The 24481-nt window shown below is 41.1% G+C and overlaps 1 protein-coding gene across 1 annotated transcript; it reads left to right on the top strand.

Moving 5' to 3' along the window:
- Nucleotides 1-311: 311 nt before the first annotated feature.
- Nucleotides 312-24198, top strand: PDGFRA (platelet-derived growth factor receptor, alpha polypeptide). Its single transcript, XM_010141368.1, has 21 exons — nt 312-634; nt 3694-3957; nt 4736-4866; nt 6247-6418; nt 6523-6712; nt 7229-7344; nt 7811-7937; nt 8893-9086; nt 9552-9646; nt 9752-9884; nt 13953-14057; nt 14753-14863; nt 15157-15310; nt 16790-16956; nt 18109-18224; nt 18811-18933; nt 19550-19661; nt 21399-21498; nt 21620-21725; nt 22425-22660; nt 23706-24198. Exons 1-21 carry the CDS (start codon nt 379-381, stop codon nt 23851-23853), a joined length of 3156 nt encoding a protein of 1051 aa, XP_010139670.1. The 5' UTR covers nt 312-378; the 3' UTR covers nt 23854-24198.
- The last annotated feature ends 283 nt before the right edge of the window (nt 24199-24481 follow it).

Here is a 24481-nt window from a genome sequence, read left to right as displayed (position 1 = left end):
TGTCAAAGAAGTGAGAACATATGGTAGGGAGGGGAAGCTGGGGTGTGGATCTGGAGCCATCTCTAACTTCACCTCTGTCTTTCACCTCTTGATTTGACAAATAAAAGTCAGCAAGCAAACACTTACCATTTCAAAGGGAAGCCGTTTGCCACCCCTTGGGCAAAGCTCTGGCTTTTAACAACTGCAAATTTCCTGGGACATCAGCACATCTGAAATGGTCAGAAAACCAGCTGCTCTGGATCCACTCTGCTTTCTTTCACATACCCGTGCTAAGGCTGTTCTGTGTGTTCATATGCTATTCATTCATGTCTTTCTGCAGGACCGTTCCTAACATCTTGCCAGATTCCTCTGCCGACTATTGTTCCCAATAGGAATGAAATGGTGGTACAACTGAATTCCAGTTTCACACTCAAATGCTCTGGAGACAGCGAAGTGAGCTGGCAGTACCCAGTGACTGAGGGAAGTCACAGGACAGACATTAGACATGAAGAAAACAACAGTGGCCTCTTCGTGACAGTGCTTGAAGTAGGAAATGCCTCAGCCGCCCATACGGGCTTGTATGTTTGCTATTACAACTACACTCAAGTGGAGGATGGCGAAGTGGAAGGGAAAGACATCTACATCTATGTGCCTGGTAAGTGGGGGGTGCCACAGCTGTACCTGGAGGTTTAGATGGGAGAACTGAACTGTAGATATTCAGAAGAGACATATTGCTGGTGGCAACTTGGTGTCAGAGGAAGGTAAGTGACCCCAGGGACTTTTCCAGACGTAAATCTAGACCAGCTCCTATGATTCTATGGATATGCTCCTCTTTCTTTCTATTGTTTTTCACTTCTTTTGGTAAGAGTTTTAGTTCTCAAGAAGAGGGATGAATTCACACCTTCAGAGCTGAGGTCCTCTAACCAAGAGGGGCTGGGTAGTAGACCTTGGTGGCTAGGTCAGCTCAGCTGTGGGAGCATGTCCAGCCTTCAGGTGAGCCTGGCCCCCAGGTGGGGATTAGTGTCAATGCCAGTCCTTTCAGGTGTGTCTGGGGTTTTGGATGTTTTGGAACGTGTGCTGACCAAACCAGAGCTTGTCTGACACTAAAGCAGGTGCCAGATGAGGAAGGCCATATCTCATTCTTAACCTGAATTTGTCTTGATCTGAGAACTAGAAAAAGCTCATGTGTGCACAGGGCCTGGGAAGTGTAAAGCAATGAAGGTGTTTTGGGGGCAGCTGTCATAAGGGAGGGTGAAACAACAAGCATTATTGCTGGCCAGTATGATGCAAGATTAAAAATATGGTGCTACTATGCCGTACCCTGTAATTTTCGAAGCAAACTCAGCTTTCCCAGGCCCTGTGCCGGCTTTCTCTTGAGTGGGGAAAACCTGTTCAACCCAGAAGAAATGGCATCCCTTCTTTTTGGAAGTACTTACTTTGCCCTCTTCCTCACTCCCCTCCCACACTCCCTTGTTCTGACTGGAAATCTGTTTAAAGGCTTTCCACACTATCCATGGGATGAAGATCTTTATTGTCATAGCTGAGATAGGCACCAGAGGCTTAGCCACGACCAGTTGCCTTTGTAAAGCTCTGTCCGGATGTTTCCTCAGCATTGGCTGGGGTTCAGGGGATGAGTGGCATTACTGTGGGCCCAGGAAAGATCAAGCTGGTAGATTTGCAGTAAATATTTTGAACGGGAAACAAAGGAGAGAAGAAGAGATTGCAAATAATTCTGCAAAACTGCAGTGTATTGTGAAGAAGATAGTGTCTGCAATAGAAGGAAGACTGTGGAAGGGGGAAAGCTGGGAAGTAATATCAGGACTTGTTTTAAAGGCTATTTTGCAGTGACAGTAAGTTTTTGCAGTTCACAAAACGTGCTTTGAAGATAGTGATTCTTCCAAGACTTTTTCTCCATTTCCCACAGCAAACACGAAGCTTTTGCGTTCATTCTTGAAGCAAGATGTTTCGTTAGAGGCTGCAAGCTTTGGCACGTGTATCTCAATTTCTAAACAGCTCTGACCAAATTACCAGAAGACATTGGTGTTAAGCAGTCTTGTAACTCACTCAGTTAAGGAATGTAAAGGCAAGAGATGGAACGTTTCTTCAAGAGGGCTTTTTGGTTTGTTTTTAAAAGCCTCTAGACATCAGCCTACCAGTTTTGCAGGGCAGAGACACCCTGTAATTTTATCCTCTCACTAACCATTAAGATGTCATAAATGCAGAAACATATCCTTTTCTCCAAATTATAGAGAATGTTTCTGTTTCCACTATAAACTTTGTCTTTACAATAGTTTTTCCTGCAAAAAATTAGGAGGGCAATGGGTGGCAGCAACCCACTTTAGCCAAGGAGGATTATGATGAGACTTCACACAATATCCTATTTTCACTTACAACACACGAAAACCAGACTAGGTGAATCGTGTTGCTGTTTTAAATTACAGTGGGAAAATGAATACATGTAGTTGGCAGTGTCTTTGGGATGGAGCACTGTGTTTGGAATATTGCTACAAAGAGTCTGCCAGTACAGCAGAAAGTCTATTGTTGGAGGGATTTAGATTGCTATTTATTAAATTTTACTGTAAAGCTTTGCACAGAAGCTTCAGGCTAGCAGGGATTATTTGTTTATTCCAAATGGCCAAATGCAGATAATTCAAGGACTATGCTTTTTAAGTTGGCTATGTTATGCAGTTATGTTTTAAACTCAGACTTTGCATTGGCTGGGTAGGAAAGCTGGCATGTACTTTGTTGACTTTAAAAGAAATAAAACTACCAGGTGTTTGTTTGCTTTTTTCTGGTTAAATACCATATTTTGAAAACCACATGCTGTGACCATAATTAACTATGTCTCATAACTGTAATGTTGGACATGTTAGAAATGCATGATGATAAGTACATTGAACTATTTTTGATGAAATGTGACTTTAATGGTGTTCAGCATAAACAACATGAAACTGATTTCTAATTTTTGACATGGAAAGTGTTTGGACTTTTAAAATTTTTTTTCCTCCCTGCTTATATATCGGCTAGGAGACAGCTACTATTACCAAAGGGTAAAAAAAAAAAAAAATTCTAACTGAAGAAGGTGAGTGATTTTTGCCAATAAAAGGCAGGATCTGTATTTTTAATTTTTTTTTTTTTTTTTTTTGTGGAGTGAATGTTGCATTGAAGTGCAAAATCTTGTGTTGTAAAAACAGGATGTTTAAGTCCAGATTATCCCCTGAGATCTTCGTTGTATCTTGATAGTGTTGGCTATGATAAAGTGAATTAATCTTCACTTTAGTCCCCAGCAACTGCATGGATGTTTTCACAACTAGAATTGATTTTCTTGCTATTTGTCACTTGATATCCTTTTGCCCTCACTGCACAATATAAGTGTTTATATAGGAAAGTAGGTCTAAGGGGATTAATAATACTCAGCATTTATTCGGGGTGGGATTCTTTTGTATTTTTCATTCCACATCCTGTATTCCCTCAAAGGAGCCCAAACTCTTTCCTATTGTGTGCTTAGATCAAATGTCTGGCTACGTGTTGCATCAAATACCAAAAACGAGGTACTGCGAGCAATTGCCATGCCCTAACTGAAATCTCTGAAAAAGTGGGGGAACGAACTGTACTAGTTTCAGTTATGATCTGTAAGTGGTCATTGATATCCAATTCTTGTACACGGACTTACTACAAACAAGGCAGTGTAAAATTACCTCTTGTTTTTTACAGACCCGGACATGCCTTTTGTTCCTTCTATACCAGAAGACCAGTTCATTCTAGTAGAAGAAGGTGATCCCACCATTATTCCTTGTCGGACAAGTGACCCAAATTCTCAAGTGACTTTAATTAACAGTTTAGACAAGGCTGTCTATGCTTTCTATGACAGCAAACAAGGCTTCATAGGAAATTTCCCTGCGGGCTCATATACCTGCAAAACAATGGTTAAAGGCATGGAGTTCAAGTCTGACGAGTTTCTCATCTACATTTTAAGAGGTATTTATTTTCATTCACTTAAAAGAGAAAATGTTCAGCCCAGTTCTTTCCTCACAGCGTAAGAGCCATATTAGCACCAGCATCACAGGGTTATATCAGATATTTCCCCAGTGATGAGCTCCTTGCTCCTCTGGCAGTATTGCCATTTACTTAGTCACTAGTTTACTTAGCAGCTACATACAATTTTGATAAGAATAAAGTGTCCTTAGCTTTATCTCCTCTCCCAAATGATTGCAAGAAAAGTTTTCCATAATCCATGTATTTTCATCCTGTTTGCTGAAATATAACTGAAAAGACTGGTGCTGCCCAGTGGCTTCAAATCGTAGGGCTTTGAGGAGTCTGAAAAAAATCATGATTCAAATATTTTGAAAGTAAGGTTTTTATTGGCCAGCAGGAGATTCTGAAAGACTGTCACTGATCACCAAAATGGGAAATGGTTGTACAGGTACCTTGTGTGTAGCATGTGTACCATGTGCCTTTTCACAGGGGCATTTGAAATAGGAATGTCTAACCGAAATTTTATGCATGGATCGTTTCTTTTTGGGATTGAACTCAATGCACAGGCTCAATGTACTTCATATACAAATAATTTAAATACAGATTATTTATACCATCAGAATTATTTATATCATCAAATTATTTATATCAATCAGAAGCACTTTCACTGAATTTTCCATGTAATTCCTCAGTAGAGAAGTGAAATGGAAATCTCCCCTTGAAATTGCACAATGTGAAAATTGCGTCCGTTAAAAAACTAAATCTCTCTCTCTTCTCTTAGCTACTTCACAGCTGCCAGTTGAAATTGAAGCTCTTAAAACTGTCTACAAAACAGGCGAGACCATTGTAGTAACCTGTGTGGTCTTCGACAATGAGGTGGTTAATTTACAGTGGAATTATCCTGGGAAAGTGGTAAATCTCTCTCTCTCTCTCTCTCTTTTTGTTTGTTTGTTTGTTTTTGTTTTTTGTTTGTTTGAATGTTTGTAGTTACTTACTGGGGAAGAAGGTGGCATTGTAAAATATTCTTTTCATCTCTAATTAAGAGGAGAGGAAACAAGGCAATTTCTATTCTTTTTAGTTTACTGCAAAAGAAAGTCATTTCCAAAAGTTAGAGTTTGCTGTTAGAAGGTATGCGCAAAGCATGAGAGGAAGGGAAGGCACGGATAGGAATCCACTGTCCAAGGGAGTAATGGTCTCTGAGGTCTTGTGCTGATCCAAAAAAGTAAATCCGGAAATAGAAAGATCTAGGAATGTGTTGGGCATCTGCATAGAGCTCTGCTGCTGAAGGTCTGAATCTCTAAAATGGCTCTCTTAATCCCTGGCTTCTTGGGCATAATATAGGAATATGAAAATTTAAGCCTATAGTCTTAGTTGTTCCTCATTATGCAGGTGTAAATTAAAACGACTTTTACAGTCAGTGTAATTACTCATTAATAAGAACCGTCTAGTAAGAAAACCTTAAAACTTTTGGAGACCCTTGGAAAATTTCAAGCTGGCATAACAACTTTCTGCAGTAAAAATCTGTATTTACTGAAAATTGGTTAGAGCCAGTCCTGCTCAATGGAGAATTTCAGAGTATTCCACATAAAAAGTCTGGTCACTGAAGGAATTGAGTAGTTGAAGTGTATCTAGTTGTGACCTCAAATCCCACTTTTTATTTAATAGCCCAAGAGGAAAAATGATTTGAGAATGTTTTGTTCTATTTTCAATGTGACACATCATAATCTTTGCTCTAGGCCACCTTTGAAAACTAACCCTGGCATAATTTTTGTTTCAGCCTTTCATGATAACATGGACTACCACTCTCACCATGCTTTTACTCGTGGGAGTCTTCTCCTTGCCAATAAATTATCCTTGCTTTGAGAGCAGGCAGAACATAGCATCTAGCAACTGGTTACTTTTTGTCTGGTGGAGGGGACAAAAATTCACCCCCCATTCATGAGAACTGAACACAGAGAAGTCAAGTGGCTTTTATGTCTGAGGAGAAGGTAGCACATAAGCAGTAAAACACTCCTTTAGGCTGCTCGCTCAAATTTTGAATGCTATTTGTTTTGAGTGAAGAAAATATGAACTCTTAACCTCCTCACTCTTCTGTGCTTGTCTCCAAATGAGTTATTTTTATAGACACAGCTTTTGTGCTGTGGCTGAAAAATACATCCCTGACTGAGTAAACAAGTTTTCTGCCATACAGGATTTAGATGGTTGCTCTCATTCCAGTGCCATCACAGATCTGCAGTAGTGTGCTTTCAGCTCAGTTACTTAAGCAAGGGTTTTTTTTCCTTCTCCAAACAGAAAGAAAAAGGTGTGATAAAACTTGATGATATCAAAGTTCCATCGCAGAAGCTGGTTTACACCTTGACCATTCCTGAGGCTTCGGTGAAAGACACAGGGGATTATGAATGTACTGCTCGACACGCAACCAAGGAGGTTAAGGAAAATAAGACAGTAGTCATTACAGTTCATGGTATAGTCTGATTTTGGCATCCAAAAATTATTAATGCACTTGAAAATACCATTCGTGAAAAATGCTGCATGGTGTTGTTTACACAAGGATTTTTTCATTTACAGACAAAGGCTTTGTTCATCTGGAGCCTCAGTTTAGCTCTCTGGAAGCTGTCAATCTACACGAAGTAAAAAACTTTGTCGTCGATGTGCAGGCGTATCCAGCACCAAAAATGTACTGGTTGAAGGATAATGTGACTCTGATTGAAAACCTTACTGAGATTGTTACTAGTTCCAACAGAGTCCAGGAAACAAGGTAAAAATTTTATTCCCACCCGTTGTCATGTTGACTCGAGTTTCTCCCCCAGAAACCTGGGCACTGCTCCTGCTCTCTCTCTCCACCTCAGTTTGTTGCTTCTTCTTCAGTGGCGTTTAAAAATCCTTTCTTTCTTTTCTCCCTAAAGGGCGATGCCTAATCTGCTTCCTCTTATTCCCTTCATAACATCAACCTCTCAAAAACCTAGAAATCTTAGTTTCTGTGCACTAACTCTCTTCAGTCCCTCCAACATGTCTCCACATCAGTAACTTCTAGATATTTTGTGTAATATCAGAGCCTTTATCAGATTCCTGCAGAATATAACTATGCCCACTTGTTTCTCAGTTGTATATTGGTAGTTATTTACAACCTGAGCAATAACTTTAGTTAAAGGCATGCTAGAAATGCTAAATTCCACTACATTATAACTCTACATACCCGGAATCTATGTTTCATCAAAGTGAATTTTTTTTAATGCCTGCTTTAAAAACACAAGCAAACCTCTAATTTCTGCAGGTTTCAGAGTATATTAAAATTGATCCGAGCAAAGGAAGAAGACAGTGGATACTACACTTTGGTTGCTGAAAATGAAGATGAAATTAAGAGATACACCTTCTCTTTGCTCATACAAGGTATTGTCCACCAGAACTGATGGCACACAGCAAAGATTTGATCCACTTACACTTCAGATTGGTTGGGGTGTGAAGATAAGAAAGGGAAGAACCAGGGTATCTGGAGGAATTTGTGCATGCTGAGTCCTTGGAGCTGTCCTACCCTGATCCTGGCTTTCATTTCTGCTCTGGCCTTGAGCCAAAAAGAAACTTTATCCTCCTGCCTAAGTTAGTCCAACTCACGGGGGGATGGTAGTTCATTCAGTATGACATGAGGACGTGGCATAACCACAGCACTTCCTTTTTATGGCTCTAGCCTGGGATCCACTCTGTTCTACAGGAGATAAGGACCTCCTGGACAAGGTTGGGTTTCTAGCTGTTGCTAAGCTGTGGACCAAATAGCACCTGTCCTGCTCTATTTGAAATTTCAAGCTCTTTTTTGGTAGACTTTGTCAAATATTTTAACAAACTCCTGACTGCTTCCCAGTTCCAGCCCTGATCTTAGATCTTGTGGACGATCACCATGGCTCCGCGGGTGGGCAGACGGTGAGATGCTTGGCAGAGGGGACCCCACTTCCTGATGTGGAATGGCTGGTTTGCAAGGACATTAAAAAGTAAGAGGAGAGGGTGACTTCCTACCTAAAATATGACTTGCTGTGTCCTTGATTAGCTTAACATTATTAGTTACTGTACAACATAGTCCTCATCAAAGGCTTGTAAGCTCTAGATATTTTTTTTCTTTTCAGAGGCATGTTGCTTGTATTTCAAGAGAGGCTTTCAATGTCCTTCCTACTGCATCCTGTAGGAGAAGACACAATGCATCAATTCAGAGTTTCCTTCATAAAAGCTTTGTGTTCAATAAGCAAACTAAATGGATTTCAGAATCTCAGTTTGAGTAAGAATTTTGAGAAGCAGCTGTCCCTCCACTCAGGAAGTTCTTATCATTTCACAGATAGCTCAGTCTACCTCTTTAGCACTCTTGTTTGCTTCTAAATATTCACTTGTAATTATTTCCCCCCTAATTATAATTTTCACCTTCAAAGTATTTTAGGCACATAGTATAAGTACTTCCAATTTTGTTAGACTGGTTTTGCTAGACCGGTTCTTTCTGTGGCTGCTGGGAGGCTGTGTTTTCCCTGAAAGGTTATCCATCAGGGAGAGGGAGATATAAGCCCTAGGTAGAAGAGGGCTAGAGGCCCTGGGTACCTCCCATCTGTGTTCTCATTGTACTAAAACCTCTTACTGCCTGGTTTACAGCACTAAGGATTCAGGGAGAAATACAGATCCATCCAGTGCTATGGGATACATAGGGACACCAAGATCTATCTATACCAGACCTGCTGGGCTGCATAGTCAGGACCTCAAAGCAGCAGCAGTAATGAGGATCAGCAAGTTATTCTGAGGGAAGAAAGATCCAGACTTTTTGCAGAGGCAGTCTTAAGGATTTCTGGTCTTTAAAAAGATTGTTGTCAGAAGAAAGTTATAGAGAAAGATGATTCTTGTTCTGTTCACTCTTCTTTATCCACACCTATGCCTAACGTCCATTTCCCCTGTTATTCTTCCCTGCAGATGCAGCAATGAAACCTCATGGACTCTTTTGACTAACAATATCTCTGATATACACATGGAAGACCATCTGAATGATAAAAACATGGTGGAAAGCCAGGTGACCTTCCAGAAGGTAAAGGAAACCCTGGCTGTGCGATGTGTGGCAAGGAATGACCTTGGTGCTGTTACTCGGGAACTGAAGCTCGTGGCTCCCAGTGAGTATGTTTTGTCCTTCTGTGAAATTACAGCACCCAGTCTGATCCCTCTCTAACGCATCCCAGTTCAGTCTTAATAGATAAAAATATGAATTGTTGCAGATAAAAATATAGGAAATTTTTTTTTGTTTGGTTTTCACTCTGGGACATCTGAGAAAGAGGCTTTCTACAGGTCTTACCGGTGCATCTGTTTTTCACTTACTATGTGGCTCCATGATTTGTTTCATCATTTTATGGCCACTGGCTATGGGATGTTCTTGATAATCTATGTATTTGGTTTTGAAACAGGAAGGCTGAGAGCAGTTTGGGGCTTGGAAAGACTTTGCAGTCACCAGCCTCAGGAGCTGCTCCTGCCACATTTGCAGGACACAGGAACTGTGATAGTAGGGGAGGTGGGTGTCTTATGAGTGCGTCATGTTCCTCATGGCTCAGGAGGAAAATATGGTCTGTATTTTTACTCCACAGCCTTGCGATCAGAACTAACAGTGGCTGCTGCGGTCTTAGTGCTCTTAGTGATTGTGATAATTTCACTGATTGTCCTGGTCATCATATGGAAACAGGTAATGTAGAAAAGCATTTCGGTTTGGATTCTGAGCTGGGTTTTGATCCCCTCTGAAGTCAGGCACAGGACTAACGGCTGGTTTTGCATTCGATGTGCTTTACAGAAGCCGAGATACGAGATAAGATGGAGAGTCATTGAGTCTATCAGCCCAGATGGCCACGAATACATTTATGTGGACCCAATGCAACTGCCTTATGACTCCAGATGGGAGTTTCCTCGAGATGGGTTGGTGCTTGGTAAGTTTCCTCTAAGGGACTAATCTCATCCTTCTCTGAGAAAAATGGTTAAGGACAACTCTGAAGTCTCTGCTACCGGAATTTGTGATGTAAGTTATGGCCATGAAGTCCAGAGCCTCTCTGTACCTGTCTGTTCTCCTCAGTTCTCCTTCCACACCTCTCTTTTCTCTTTTTTCTCTTTTTTGCCCTGTATGTAGTGTCCACGTCCACATGGCTCAGGGGGCTTCTCCCAGCATTAAACACCCTCTTCAACACTCACTTCTGCTAAAGCACACACAAGAAGTGCATCAGCATTTTTTATGTACAAGATATTTATACACTTATGTGCAGAGGCCAAGTGAAATCTGCAAGTAGTTATGTAGTTTTATTTAAAATATTTTAAAAATTATTAGTTCACGCTGTGCATATATCAGTGCTGAGTAATAGCATAACTTTTGTGGCTGCTGTCCTTCTTTCTTCCCCTTCTTGCTTTGTTGTTCATGCATTGGAATTCATACAGAATTCAGCTGTAATTATTTCTTCAAGGCTAGCCCAATCTGTTATTTTTATCAATTGAAAGCATAATGATTATAGATAATTTTAATGTTCTATCCAGATAGTACTTTAAATATACAAGGCTTTCCTCTCTTGGATATATCTGTGCACCAAGCTGTGTCACAAAACAGAGCAGAAGATGAAATATGGTTTTTGTTTGAGGTATTTTAAGAAACGTACTCCCCTGGTGTAGTTCTCCTTCCCCATCACAGAAAGAATTGATGTTAATTCTTGAAAGAAGCAGTACAAAAATTTCTGATTCAGGAACAATATTCTTTAATTTAATTCATGTTGCTGATTGAAAACTAGGGGAGGGTGTATATTTAATGAAATTATTTTATTGCAACGCAGACTTTAATTATGTGTCTAAATAGGATTTGTTAGATCTGAGTTGTTAACAGACCACCGCTGTGACTTTTTCTCTCTCTGACTCATGAGCACTAGCCCACTACAATGCCTTCCTGTTTACAAATAGATTCAGGATAGTCAGTGCTTTAAAAACTAATGCTACCTGTCTTTTTAGTGGCCTGGATTGCACAAGAATTCTTCTCGACACTGTTAACATTTACCCACTGGCAGCTTTGCCATATGAATTTATTGCTGGTGGAGACCTCATTTGTTTCTGGGTTGATAATTCTAGTTTGTGTGGGTTTTCTCTTATCGAAGTGGGAGATGACAGCAAAGCAATTACACCTTTAGCTCAGGAAGCCTCTGAAGCAGTATGTAAACCCATTTTGGCTCATCCAGACAAGCATTTCCCAACCTAGCTGTGTAAGCCAGCTGGCAGTTATTTGTTTTGTTAGCTAGTAGCGTTTGGAGTGCAGTCCTGCATTAAATGCCAGCTCTGAATATTGGCTGGCTGTATCTGCAGATGACAAATTTGGGTTACACTGCAAGTTTCTCTTTGCTATCACCTCTCCACAATGTACTTAGTACGCTGCTGTTTAAAGCTCTCAGCAGCCAGTGTAAGGCTGGGAGATATGTAACAGAATGAGAAATGCAATAGCGCAGTGAGCTGTTTGAATGCCACTGCCTTCTGGTTCTGCTGAGAAGCAGCGAGGTCCCAGCAGGACCTGAACCTCCTCCTTAGTCTGAGATGGCAGGGGGCAGGGCCTTTTGAGCAGCAGGGTCTGAGTGCTGCTGCATCTCAGGATCTTGGAGTTGCTGAAGTGAGGCGGCAGAACTGCTCCCATCACTTCTCAGCAAGCCACCCTTTTGTCCTGGTGGCCTTAATAATCAGAATCAGACCCATTCCAATTTGCAAAAGGCAAGTTAAGATTCAAGTTACACAGCATTAAGGAATGAGGTACTAAATTTCTCATAAGTTAGAACTTACGATTATAAAGCTTGTCACTTATTTGTCTTTTGATATAGACCAAGAGAGTTATGATTTAATTTGTGGTGGGCCGATCATCCCAGCTCAATTTTAGCCACAGAAGCATCAAGTCGAGAAGGTCATGTCCAGAAGAAATTCATAGATCTCATCTTTGTATTTATGTGTTCAACCCACACCCCACCTGCCACCCTCCAAGCAGAAAAGCAGCACCTCTTTGATAGGCTCAGCAGATAAACTCTATGGATAGGTACAGAGGTTGAAATAGCTCTCCTCCCCAGGTGCCGTTCGGCTGGTAGTTTGAGGAGGAGCCTTGAGCTGCTGCTGTGTCTGCACAGTCCCCCTGTGGCACAGAAGCAGTGCTGCTCCTTTAGCGAGCAGCCCACGGTGGTGCCTTTATACTAAGAAAAGCAAACACGTGCTATAATTTTGGGCTCCACTGAAGTTCTCGACATCAAAAATGTGATAGCATTACAGATGCCTCCAGCTCTTGAGCAGTCAGCTCCCACCTGGCTCCAAATTTCAAGTGTAAAGCACATGATGCTTGGGCTACCTCTGCAGAGAGGGGTGAAAAGGAGAAACAGCAGTGATCGTTCCCTGCCACTCCGGAAGTGCTCTCACCATCCCCACATGCACCCTGGCTCAGCAGAGGTGATGGAGAGGGAGATGTGCACCTCATGCTCAGCTGACAGTATGGTTTGGGGAAAAATTGTCTTGTGACGACAAGAAGATCAAGGAGCATTAGCAAATGCCATTGCATTCTGAGGGGCTGCATCCTGCCATATGGCTCCCAGACCTTCAGTCTGAAAAATTTGAGGGCCCAAATTTCAGACTCAGGTTGTTTGAATTAGTCTGAAATTTCATGGGAAGCTTTCTCACATCCTGATTGGGAAGAAAACCCTTTGGAGCACAGGAATCTTGAAAATAAATTGCATATTTTTTGTTTGCATGACAAACTATTCTGTCATAGTCTTGGAGAGCTTCTTCAGTGGTAGCTCAGCTAAGCATTCTTAAGCTGTTTCTTGAGCTCGTTAACGATGTAGATATCAGTTGGTTGGAAATTTTCTTTTGAAAATATGTATGCAATAGAAGTGGAGGCTGCAGCTTGAGGATAACAAACATACGGCATTGCTTGTCAGATAACACCTTCAGAAGAGTTAAAGGCAGCAACTTCAAATTGCAAACAAATGTCAAAGACAAAATGTCATATATCTCCATAGTAAAAGTCACTACTTATTGTTTCTGTGCTGGAAGTTAAAAAGTAACAAAAAATAAAATACAGATCTTGTTAGAAGTGTGAAAATACCCTGGCATCTGGAGCTCGCATACGATTTTTTTCACTGAATAAGTGTTGCTTTGATGAACTTGCTCTTCTATATGAAAACTATGAAACATAGTATTTTTGAGCATGTTTGTGCAGTTTGTATTTCTCTAAAGTCTCACTCAATATGTACACAATTCTTCTGCACACTGTATCCATATCAGAAGACAGGATATGATAATCAGAATTTTTTCTCTAAATTGATTTTTGGGAAGAGTGAAGCGTGTATAAACATTAGCTGTTTCATTACAGCACTTGGAAATTTGCAGTAAAACTTATTCTAGCATACGAGACACACTTGTACATTGAACTTCAGAGAACTTTTCCCTCATATGTGATCAACATGTATTTCAGCTTCTTGCAGATCACTGATGGTCCTGCCTGCCTGTTTTCTAGAAGTGCTGGTGATGTGTTTCAGTTTATCTTTCTGCTAGCTACATCCAGCGCTGATACAACAGCCCAGACCTACAGCTGAGGAATCCAACTCAGATTTTTAAGTAAAGGACAAAACTGTGCTATAGTCAGGTGCTGACTGAGGCGGAGAGGTCAAATTAAGTGTAGGAGAATCAATGATTAGAAAGGATAAAGTGAGGGTGGCAGGGCACCGTAGGAGGCAAATCTGAATGAGTTGAGCTCTGATGTGCAGATGTGCTGCTGATGTTTGCTTGCTTGTTTTTATTTGAGAATTGTACTTAATGACAGCTTTTCATACTTGCCTTTTTCTCCTTTACAACAACAGAAATAACAATAATACAGGTGGTCTGGCTAAGTGAGTGTGGTCTTTCCACACAAGAATCACAACCCATAGAGGAATGACCAAGGGAAATGAAGCAAATTGCTGTTACTTTCTGAAATAAATAATGCTCTCCTCTGTGTTCAGGTCGAATCCTTGGATCTGGTGCTTTTGGAAAGGTAGTCGAAGGGACTGCATATGGACTGAGTCGCTCTCAACCGGTGATGAAAGTAGCTGTGAAAATGCTGAAACGTAAGTTGTCACGGTTCCATTTCCCAAGCTAGGTAGGGCATGTTCCCACAGGGTTATTTAAGCATTGCTTGTGTATAAATAGATTCTCCATATCTGAAGTTGAAAATGAACTGTGGAATGACTGAAATGTAAAATTACAGTTTAGATTGCTTCATGGTGTTTCAAGACTTCTGAAAACATCCAAAGTTTGGTTTAGCTGTATGGACCGTAGCAGCCACAATAACTCAGCAAGTTCAGAAAGAGATAAAATAACCATGAATGTTTGTGAACAAATGAAAGCTACACAACAAAGAAGAAATAGGCAGGTTTCTTGTGAGAATCTTAAGTTCATTGAAGATTTCTCAGATCACAAGAGCTAAGAATCTGACGCAGTGATTCTGGAGGAACCATGAGGAGCTTACTTGTGTTGAAATGAGCACCTTGTACAGTGCCTCTGTGCCACCAGGACAATCCACTGCACCCCTGGGGAGGAACAAACAGACTGGGTCAGCAACTGAGCTGTGTCAAGTGAGCTCTTTATTACTGATTCATGACTTCTCTACAAATCTTAAGAAAGCCCCTTGTCAAGTAAAGGACACAGTCTTCTTCAAGAAACCATGGTAGCAATGCTCTAATGAGACAAGCGAGGAAAAATTGTTTGTTATTCTGAAAAAGGTGATTGCTCTCACTGAGCAGCTGGTGTGTCTTTTCAACAGCTACAGCTAGATCCAGCGAAAAACAGGCGCTCATGTCAGAACTGAAGATAATGACACATCTTGGCCCCCACCTGAACATTGTGAATCTGCTTGGAGCTTGTACAAAATCAGGTGGGTTTAGCTGACAAAATGGAGGTTTGTTGTGGAGCCATCATCCATAACAAGCACATGAATTTCAAGAAAAGGATTTAAATATATATATATATATACAAAAATGGTTTCACAAACCTATTGGATATTTGGTAGTAGCTGCAGTCATAACTTGGTAGATAAAAATGTATTAAAACACAACACATTTTCTGGTTTATATTCTATTTTCTAGTATTTCTGGAGTGCTTTTTTATGTTTTGTTTTGTTTTTTAAAACCCCACTCATCAATTCACTATTTTGCTTTATTTAATCAGGTCCTATATACATCATTACAGAATACTGCTTTTATGGTGATTTGGTGAACTATCTGCATAAGAATAGGGACAATTTCCTGAACAGACACCCAGAGAAGCCAAAGAAAGATTTGGATATCTTTGGGATGAACCCAGCTGATGAAAGCACAAGAAGGTGGGAAAAAAAGAAAAAAAGCATGACCTGTAACTTAACAAAATGTCATCACTAACCCCTATTCCATTCCTCTCATTCATTGATTTAGAGCCCTCTCTAACTCTTCCCATTAGACTTTTATCGGGTTTCATAAATCTGGGAAGGTCTCAGCACTTTTTGTTCAGTCTCCCTGACATGTCCTAGATCCATGTTTCCCCTGTGTAGAGATACCCACAGCCTCACAAGCTCCGTGGGTTCTCTATAGACATGCTGAGATCCCAAAGAACATTTCTATTAATAAAACACAGCCCAGTGTTCCTCTTTTCTGTGAAAACATCCTCTTTCCTCTACCCACTCAAGCTTTAAAAATAAAGCGCAACTACCTGGTTTCCTTGTATCCCTGTTTGGGAAATTTCCACTGTCTAAAACTCCTTCCCTTCAAACAGCCTGGCAGAGTTTGTTCTCCAAGCTTGGGTACTGTCCTTTATCAACCAATGGCTTAGCCAGTCTTAATGGTTTCGTTATGGTTAATGCTCATCCCATAGCTTTTTCCAGATGATGATGGACAAAGCTTGTCATCATACATTCAGCAATAAAGCAATATCACAAAATTAGCTAGGTGAATCTCTGTTTACTTTCTAACAGAGAGGGAACTAGGGTTTTTTAGTCTGGAGAAAAGGAGGCTCAGGGGAGACCTTATTACTTTTTACAACTACCTAAAGGACGTCGTAGTAAGGTGGGTGTCAGTCTCTCCTCCCAAGTAGCAAGTGATAGGACAAGAGGAAATGGCCTCAAGTTGCACCAGGGAGGGTTTAGATTGGACATTAGGAAAAAATATCTTCACCAAATGGGTTGTTAAGCACTGGAACAGGCTGCCCAGGGAAGTGGTGGAGTCACCATTCCTGGAGGTATATAAAAGACGTGTAGATGTGGTGCTTAGCGACGTGGTTTAGTGGTGGACTTGGCTGTCATAGGTTAACAGTTGGACTTGATGACCATAAAGGTCTTTTCCAACCTGAACTATTCTATGATTTTATTTATTCAGATAATCACTAGGGCAAATGGATCAACTGACTTGGCAGCTGAGTGCAGCCGGGACTCTTTGTCTGAACGTGGGTTTGTTGAGCAGGACTGGATTTGATGCAAACCGTGTGGGTGAATAAATTACATCTGTAATTTGGAATACCTTGAACTAAAAGCCCTAGATAATAATACTTGAATTCAGTGGGATTTTGGGAAGGTAGACGGTATATGTTTGCATACCTGACTATCAATAAAAGTCTGAAGCACTTGTGTTTGACTACAGTGATACATAGTAACCTATACTAATATGTGATAATACATGCTTATGGTATAATACACGACCTTGGCGTATTGCCTACCATGAAGCCAGTTCTTACATTTCACAGCAGTACAGCATAAGAGGACTGTTAGTTACTGTGTCAGGGAAGGCACCTGGGCAATACTAGCTCATATGCCTGTATTTTTTTCCAATTTCAGTTATGTGATATTATCATTTGAAAACACTGGAGAATACATGGACATGAAACAAGCTGATACCACTCAGTACGTGCCAATGCTGGAAAGGAAGGAGGGATCTAAATACTCTGATATTCAGAGGTCTGTGTATGATCGGCCTGCTTCATGTAAGAAGAAATCTATGTCAGGTAATGTGGAATTGTCCTTTCTGCATACACTATCAATAGAAAATAATTCTTGCATAAATGCATATCTTTTTTTTGCCCTCTGTATGGACATAAACTCCTCAGCTGTGTTCTGCAAGTGTGTGAGTATAAGCTGTAAGCTAAAAGCCTGTGCTTGTGTTCTTCACTGTGCTCCGGGGATAGGAGTGCAACCTCCTGAAGCAGAAGGGGTCCAGTGGGGTATTTGCTTCTACGCTGAAGTGCTGATTGGCTGTGCCCTGCAATGGGGCTGTAGGCACTTTTTGGAGGCAGTGTTTTTAGCAGTTTTATAGTTCACAAGACTTTGAGCAATAGCAATGAACAATAATAACAATAATTTATATTGCTCTGTTTTCACTTAATTTCATATTAACTGCCACTTACCAAAAGCAGAACACCGCCAAATACTTTCCTGGGTTACGTAATGAAGACAGTGAATGCATCCCATTCCCCAATCCCGTTCTCAGAAACCAGATATGCTTTGCTTTAAAAACAGGCACCGTCACTTCTGCCTCTAGGCCTCGAAACGGAACCATACCCAGTTCCAGATTTACAGGGCAGATTAATGTACTCGTATTGTGCTCTAGGACAATCAGGGTAAATGAATCACTGAATTTTGGCTGTTTCGTTTTGCTGACATCTGTCATAAAAAATTAAGAACTGTTGCCATAGAATTCCTGACCTTTTTTTGCTGATATTGGATTAGTCCCAGTGAAATCTTGCTGAGAAGCATAACAATGTTCAGCAAACGTAAATGGATAAAAACGGACATGCATGCACCAAACCATAATGAAGGCACCACCTTTAGATAAATGTTTTTGCACCACAAGCTGAGTATTGTAAACAGTGTATCACTTCAGTGAGGCTTTTTAACTTCACCTTTTCCTGCAGTTCTCTGGGAAAAAGAAGTACAGACAGGAGAAAAAACCCAAAACCTCTATCTAATACTGGATGTTTTTTAAGAATGCAGTATGTGTCAGTGGCTGATGGAGACATTAGAAGTGGTTAGTTATTATGAAAAGACTGGTTTGGTCATGGTACTCTCTTAAAATCATCAGCTCCTAATTGTGATAGGTAGGGGGAAATGGATGCTGCTTTCACACTCCACATCATAAACACTTTTCTCCTTTTCAATAGAAACAGAAGTCAAAAACCTCCTTTCAGATGACAGTTCAGAGGGCCTCAGCCTACTGGATCTGCTGAGTTTCACCTACCAGGTTGCAAGGGGAATGGAATTCTTGGCTTCTAAAAATGTAAGTAAATAAAAAAGTATGTAAAATGAAAGAAAGCTTAAAAATGTCTTCATTTCCAACTGTGGGTTTCAATTTAGATTCTGAAAACCCAACACAATATAATATTCTTTTTAGGGTTGTAGACAGCTTTCTCACTTACCTGGCAACTGAGATCACCGCAGCTGGAAAAATCAAAGCAGCAGTCAGTTCTCTTCTGCTCTTGCAGCCCATGACATCCCCTGACATGGGGAGTCAGGGTGCCAGAGATTGTGGTGGATCTAGGCAGGATCTGGGTGGAGGGTCTATACAGCCACAGAGCAGCGTAGTCAGGAGCAGAGACATGATGGTACATGATGGTAGAAGGGGAAAGGGTGGCATCACTTTTGTCTCCTCTCCACTGCAATGCATCTGCATGAGCCCTCTCTAATTCTGAGGACTGGTGTCCCTCTGCCTCTGTTAGTGGGGCAATACAGGTGCCTGTTCAGTAGAAGATCTTGTTAAGACTGTGCACAGAAAGTCAACAGATCTTTTTCAGGGATCTTTGCAAGGGAAATGTCTCTCGTGGAATTAGCATGTCCTTGAACCACTTAATTCCTCTTTCATACAGTGTGTGCACCGTGACTTGGCAGCTCGTAATGTCCTCCTGGCTCAAGGAAAAATTGTGAAGATCTGTGACTTTGGGCTGGCTAGAGACATCATGCATGATTCCAACTATGTCTCCAAGGGCAGCGTACGTACTTCTTAAGCTCCTGAGCTCTGCTTTAGCTGAAATGAGAAGTGTCAGTTTTAAATGCTGTCAGTTTTTTAAAGCTCTTGCCATTCAGTGTTGGTTATGCTAATTGACCTCTGGGATGAACACTCTCGAGAACAATTATTCCTTAGTTCATTAATTCCTATAACTTCCCTAATTCTGCTTTAAAGCCAAAAAGTATTTGGCCACACACTTAGTACTTCACAGACTTACAATTTAACTGGCGAGATTTGTGACTGGATAAATTATTAAGGAACTGTGATATAGAGAGTAGTGACACATCAATAGATGCCATATCAGGTCCAGACCAGCAGTGCCAGATATTGTGTCATACTGTCAATCAGCCTGGTCATTTGCTAGTGATAAAATTAATACAATTATGCTTTAATTAGACTTTGTGGGGAGCAAATATTAGCATTGCTTGTAATCCTGGTACCTTCGTGTTACATGGAATTAAATATAGACACTAGCCAGGTTAACATAATTTTTCATATTAGAGAGAAGTTAACCCTGGCTATCAAACAACAATTGTAATGGGAAGCATTTCTTTAATGACTTACCTGTGTGGTTTGGGGTTTCTTTCTCTTTCCTGCAGACTTTCCTCCCAGTAAAATGGATGGCACCTGAAAGCATTTTTGACAATCTGTACACAACATTAAGTGATGTCTGGTCTTATGGCATTCTTCTGTGGGAAATATTTTCTCTTGGTATGCACTGTGAATATTTTCTTATGTGTAGTGATTAAGCTTTTTCAGTTTAAGTTGTTCTATATAAAATATTTCAAATTCTACAGCGAAAATACGTGTGAAATCCACTGTTAGTTATTCTTCTATATGGGGTTTCAGATCCCAGTGTTAGGTGTGAAGTAAAATGTCCGTACTTTCCCAAAGTTCTCTTTAGAATTGCCAGGATAGATTTTCTGGCTAATACAAGAAGGAACATGCTTCCTGCTTGCAAAGGGGTGCCTGGGACTACAGCCCAGCCCAGCAGCTGGTTTGACACAGTCTGTTCCTATAGATTTCAAAAGAGCCTGTCTTAGTCCCATTACAGAATGAAACAAATGTCAGTCTTCCGGGACACTGAGTTCTCAATTCCAGGTCAGCCCTGTTCATACAGTTGGTTTATGGCAGTGTAAAGTGGTTATGACAATGTATAGCAGTTACAGACAATGTGCAGTTCCCAGCTGGGAACAGCTTGGCTCTTTTCTCAGCCTCATTACTTTGCCTCCCGGGTGAGTGGCTGGCCTGCTTCAGTAAGCATGCATTGCCCAGATTTATTTTCAGCAGAATTAATCATGCCTGTATGGAATCTACTACTGCCCCACGGCAACCCCAAGCCTATTGTTATTTTCTAGAATACGTTGTCATATAGCTGCTTCCGCATAGGTGCAGCTTATAGGTGTTTATGGGTGCACCACTATTTATGGTATTGATTACTGTAATCTCTGGGCATCATAGGATCCTGTAAGTATCCACTCCCCAGCATCCCTGGGAGGCATGGGACTGCCACTGGATAGCTTGGGAACTGAGGCACAGCCAAGACTGTGCTTCACTGCCCTGCCTGTAAGGAAGGTTCTGAAGCCCAGTTTTAGGTGGAAATCCTACTTTTGAAAGGTGAGGTTTCTGGAATAATGTTATACTATGCCTCCTCCAGAGAGGAGAAAGATGATCATTCTTGGAAAGCAAACCATATCCTCAACAGTGTTTGTTAAGAAGGTCAACTTTGAAATCTTGCTGCAACACTGACTTCAGCTCGAATGGCCCTTTTACACATCAGTGACAACTGAGCACGAGTGCAATAATGTCTGTATTCTGTGGCGCCAAATGATCGCTTAACTGTGTCAGCTCAGGGGCCAAGTCCAAATGTTTTGACAACCCACACACCTGACACGGCAGCTGTTGTTTAAAGCTAACTGCTCCAGTGGGGAGAGTTGGGTATGGAGGGGACTGGCTCACACTAAGGCTTTGCCCTTACAGCCAGAATGAAGCAAGTAATTCAAGCCACGTCACTCTCAGCTGTTGTGCAGGTGCTAAAGGTGATGAAACCAGGCAGAGCAAGTGACTTGCCTAAGGCTGCACAGAAAGTCAGTGACAGAGCACAGCCATGACCTCAGATCTGCCAAATGTAAGCTGATGACCTGATGCAGGTATCATCCAACCTCTGTGCCCAGTCAATACTATACAATTCTATAAACACTAAGTAAAGGGACTTTTGTCTAAGCAGCATCTACTTCAATCTTACCCACCCAGTGTTTCACATCAAGGCTTAATGTGGTCAAGACAATAGCTCTGATTTGAAGCAGTGGCTAGGAAAAGATAACTTTTGATGGCATGTCAAATTATAGCATCAACAATTTTTTTATGTGAACAGTAAGAGAGTACCTGGGAACTCTGCGTGCATAGTCAAGGACAGAGCAGCAGTATTTTCTTCCCTTTTATCTGCAGGTGGCACACCATACCCTGGCATGATGGTCGATTCTACTTTCTACAATAAGATCAAGAGCGGATACCGAATGGCCAAACCTGATCATGCTACCAATGAAGTGTATGTGTGCATTCGGCTTTTCCTCACCTGGCCTGTCTCCAGACAATTTTGGCTTTAATTTCTGTTTTGTTATTCATTTTCCTTGACCAGTTGGTTAAATTGGTTTCCATCTTATCTGCAGGTATGAGATCATGGTGAAGTGCTGGAATAGTGAACCAGAAAAAAGACCTTCTTTTTACCATTTGAGTGAAATTGTTGAGAGCTTGTTGCCTGGAGAGTACAAAAAGGTTTGCTCTTTGATGTTTTCTCTGTGTTTTCTATATACTTTTTTAGAGGGAATGGTAAGTGTTGTTCCAGCCATCAGACCCATGAGCTCTGAGCTGGCACACCCTAACTTATGTGAATTACATGATTTGGACATGGGCATTGCATGTTCAGTTTCTGCATGCAAGCTTAGTTAGAGAAGCAGTTCTGCAGTATGAGCTGGGAAGCAGAACTCTCGATTTCCAATGAAATCTTACCAGCTCAATTATTCTACTGGAGAATGGATTTTGAATATTTTAATGGGATTTTCTAGGCAGTGAAAGAATTCTAGAAAAGGAGTACTTGGCCCATGTGTATAATTTCCCTATCTCCCTCTTCAGACCCTCACACCAGCAATTTTCCCCCTCATACTTCTGGTACCTCTGGATGAGCTCAGTCTTCACCATCATTCAATATTTCACTTTCCCACCTACCTTCTCTCCCTTTCCCCTCTCCCTATCCTTCTTTGTCTGCTCTGTGCTGCCAAAACCATTCTTGCATCATCTAAAACTTGCATCATCTAAAAGTAGCATCCCTTCAAATCATTTGAAGATGCTGGGCTTCTCTATCCAGTGTTGCAGGCTCACAGGGCAAAGTATTTGCTGGGTTAATGAGTCACAACTACCTATCTGAAGAAAGGCAGCCTTAGTGAATAGCATCTAATGAGGCATTTATATTTTCAGAGCTATGAGAAGATTCACCTGGACTTCCTGAAAAGTGATCACCCAGCTGTCACACGCATGAGAGGGGACTGTGACAATGCTTACATTGGTGTCACCTACAAGAATGAAGACAAGCTAAAGGACAGGGAGAGTGGATTTGATGAGCAGAGACTGAGTGCTGACAGTGGGTACATCATTCCCCTGCCTGACATTGACCCTGTTTCTGAAGATGAGCTTGGCAAAAGGAACAGGCACAGGTAGGTGTGGTTTACAGATCATGTAGCCTGTAGTAACTGTTTCAGTGTTTGGTGATGTGCATTAACACTTTTCAGCATCCTACTCTGCAAATATTTTCCTTAGCTCTGTTGAAACTACTTATGGGGAAGCTCCAATATAAATATGGTAATATGACTGGCCACTGTGTTTTCAATGGGAAAAAAATTTATTTTGCCTCTTTTGTGACTGCCAGGGGAAGGAGACTGCTATTAGGGCACTCCTGGACTCAGTTGCTAGCTTGGGCAAGTTACAGTGCCTGTTTGGTGGCTTTGTGGGCACATTTTCCAAAGCATCTTGCCCCTACAGGTCAATGTCTTGGAGCCACATATGAAGTCTCAAGGGACTGATTTACTCTGTGCAGGTCCAGCTCCAAAATTTGGAAGTTTGGGTTTTTTTTTTTTTTAGTATATTTCCTGGTATTCTTTTCATTGACAGCAAGGTATCCAGGACTTTTTACTGCTCCCTTGTCAGTTTGCATGAGTGATTCCACTAGAGCACCTCTCTGTATAACCCTTAATATGAATGGTGGGGGTTTAATTCAGCACATTTAATTAAGAGTATATAGAATCAGAAACCTAGAAACTTCTTTTTGTGATATTTTTGCATAATTTTCAACAGGGTGATAGACGATGTCTCTAAGAAGCACTATTGAGATTAAGATTTATTGCCTCTCTCTGTTATTCATATTTTATTGTCTGTTATTGTTATCTTATTTCCACTTGACCTCCCTAGATTTACCTAAGTGACCTATTGTCACAGTAGTGTCGTGAAGCTATTTCTCTAACAAGTCTCTGGCAGAAAGTGCTTGGAAGAACATGTGAAAAACCCATTCCTTTGAATTCCAAGGTGGTTCATTACTCTTCATAAGAGATTTAGCATGTCATAAGAAACGGGTGATCAGAGTCATCTAAGATCGCTCCATGGGTCAGAAAACATCTGGGGAGGTAGCGTTTGGTTCTGCCAGAGACTGGAATACTTATCCAGCCACATTTGCCATTTTATCTCTGAGGTGTTTGTATCTTCCAGTTCCCAGACATCTGAAGAAAGTGCCATTGAAACTGGTTCCAGTAGCTCTACTTTCATCAAGAGAGAGGACGAGACCATTGAGGACATTGACATGATGGACGACATTGGGATTGACTCCTCAGACCTGGTGGAGGACAGCTTCCTGTAACCCCACAGACACCTTCCAGCTCTACACGTGGGGAAGCTTGCCATTTCACCTACAGACTTCTGTTCCACAGAGAAAACCACTTTATTGCAATGTCAAGGATGTGAAGAGGAGATGGAATTGTACAGAGAAACTCCCAGTGATGGACAGAGGAATCAGCCTGAGTATAAATAAAAGAGACATGTTGAAGATGGATTTTTTTGTAGTGTTGCTTCTTGCAGTACTTCAGTAGCATCTCAGTGTTGTTTGCCATTTGAACTGATAGGAGGATGAAGAAAAAGGCCACAAACAGACCAGTTTTGTGTTTCAAGGGCATTCTTATGACTTTGATGGATCAAGTTTCCACTGCAGCAATACTTCACCATTGCAATTATGTAAAAACTGTCTACTCAAGGATCTTTTGAGGGGCACATTGAACATATGCCATGGATTTTAAGAGAGACAGCTCATGAACTTTGTGTACTTCCTCCTTCAATCTCAACGTCAGCTGCTGTTGAACTATGTGAATTAAAGAACAAGCAAAGACCACTTTTGGACCAAAAAGGTCTAAAACGACAGGGACTGACCGGTACTAAACATGTTACTTTTTACCATTAATGCAAGTAAAGGGGAATAATAATAATAATAATAA

Source organism: Buceros rhinoceros, unplaced genomic scaffold, assembly GCF_000710305.1.
Source record: "Buceros rhinoceros silvestris isolate BGI_N320 unplaced genomic scaffold, ASM71030v1 scaffold12450, whole genome shotgun sequence".
Classification (NCBI taxonomy): domain Eukaryota; kingdom Metazoa; phylum Chordata; class Aves; order Bucerotiformes; family Bucerotidae; genus Buceros; species Buceros rhinoceros.
The sequence above is the reverse complement of the archived record's forward strand: the minus strand, read 5'-3'. Positions and strand labels throughout refer to the sequence as shown.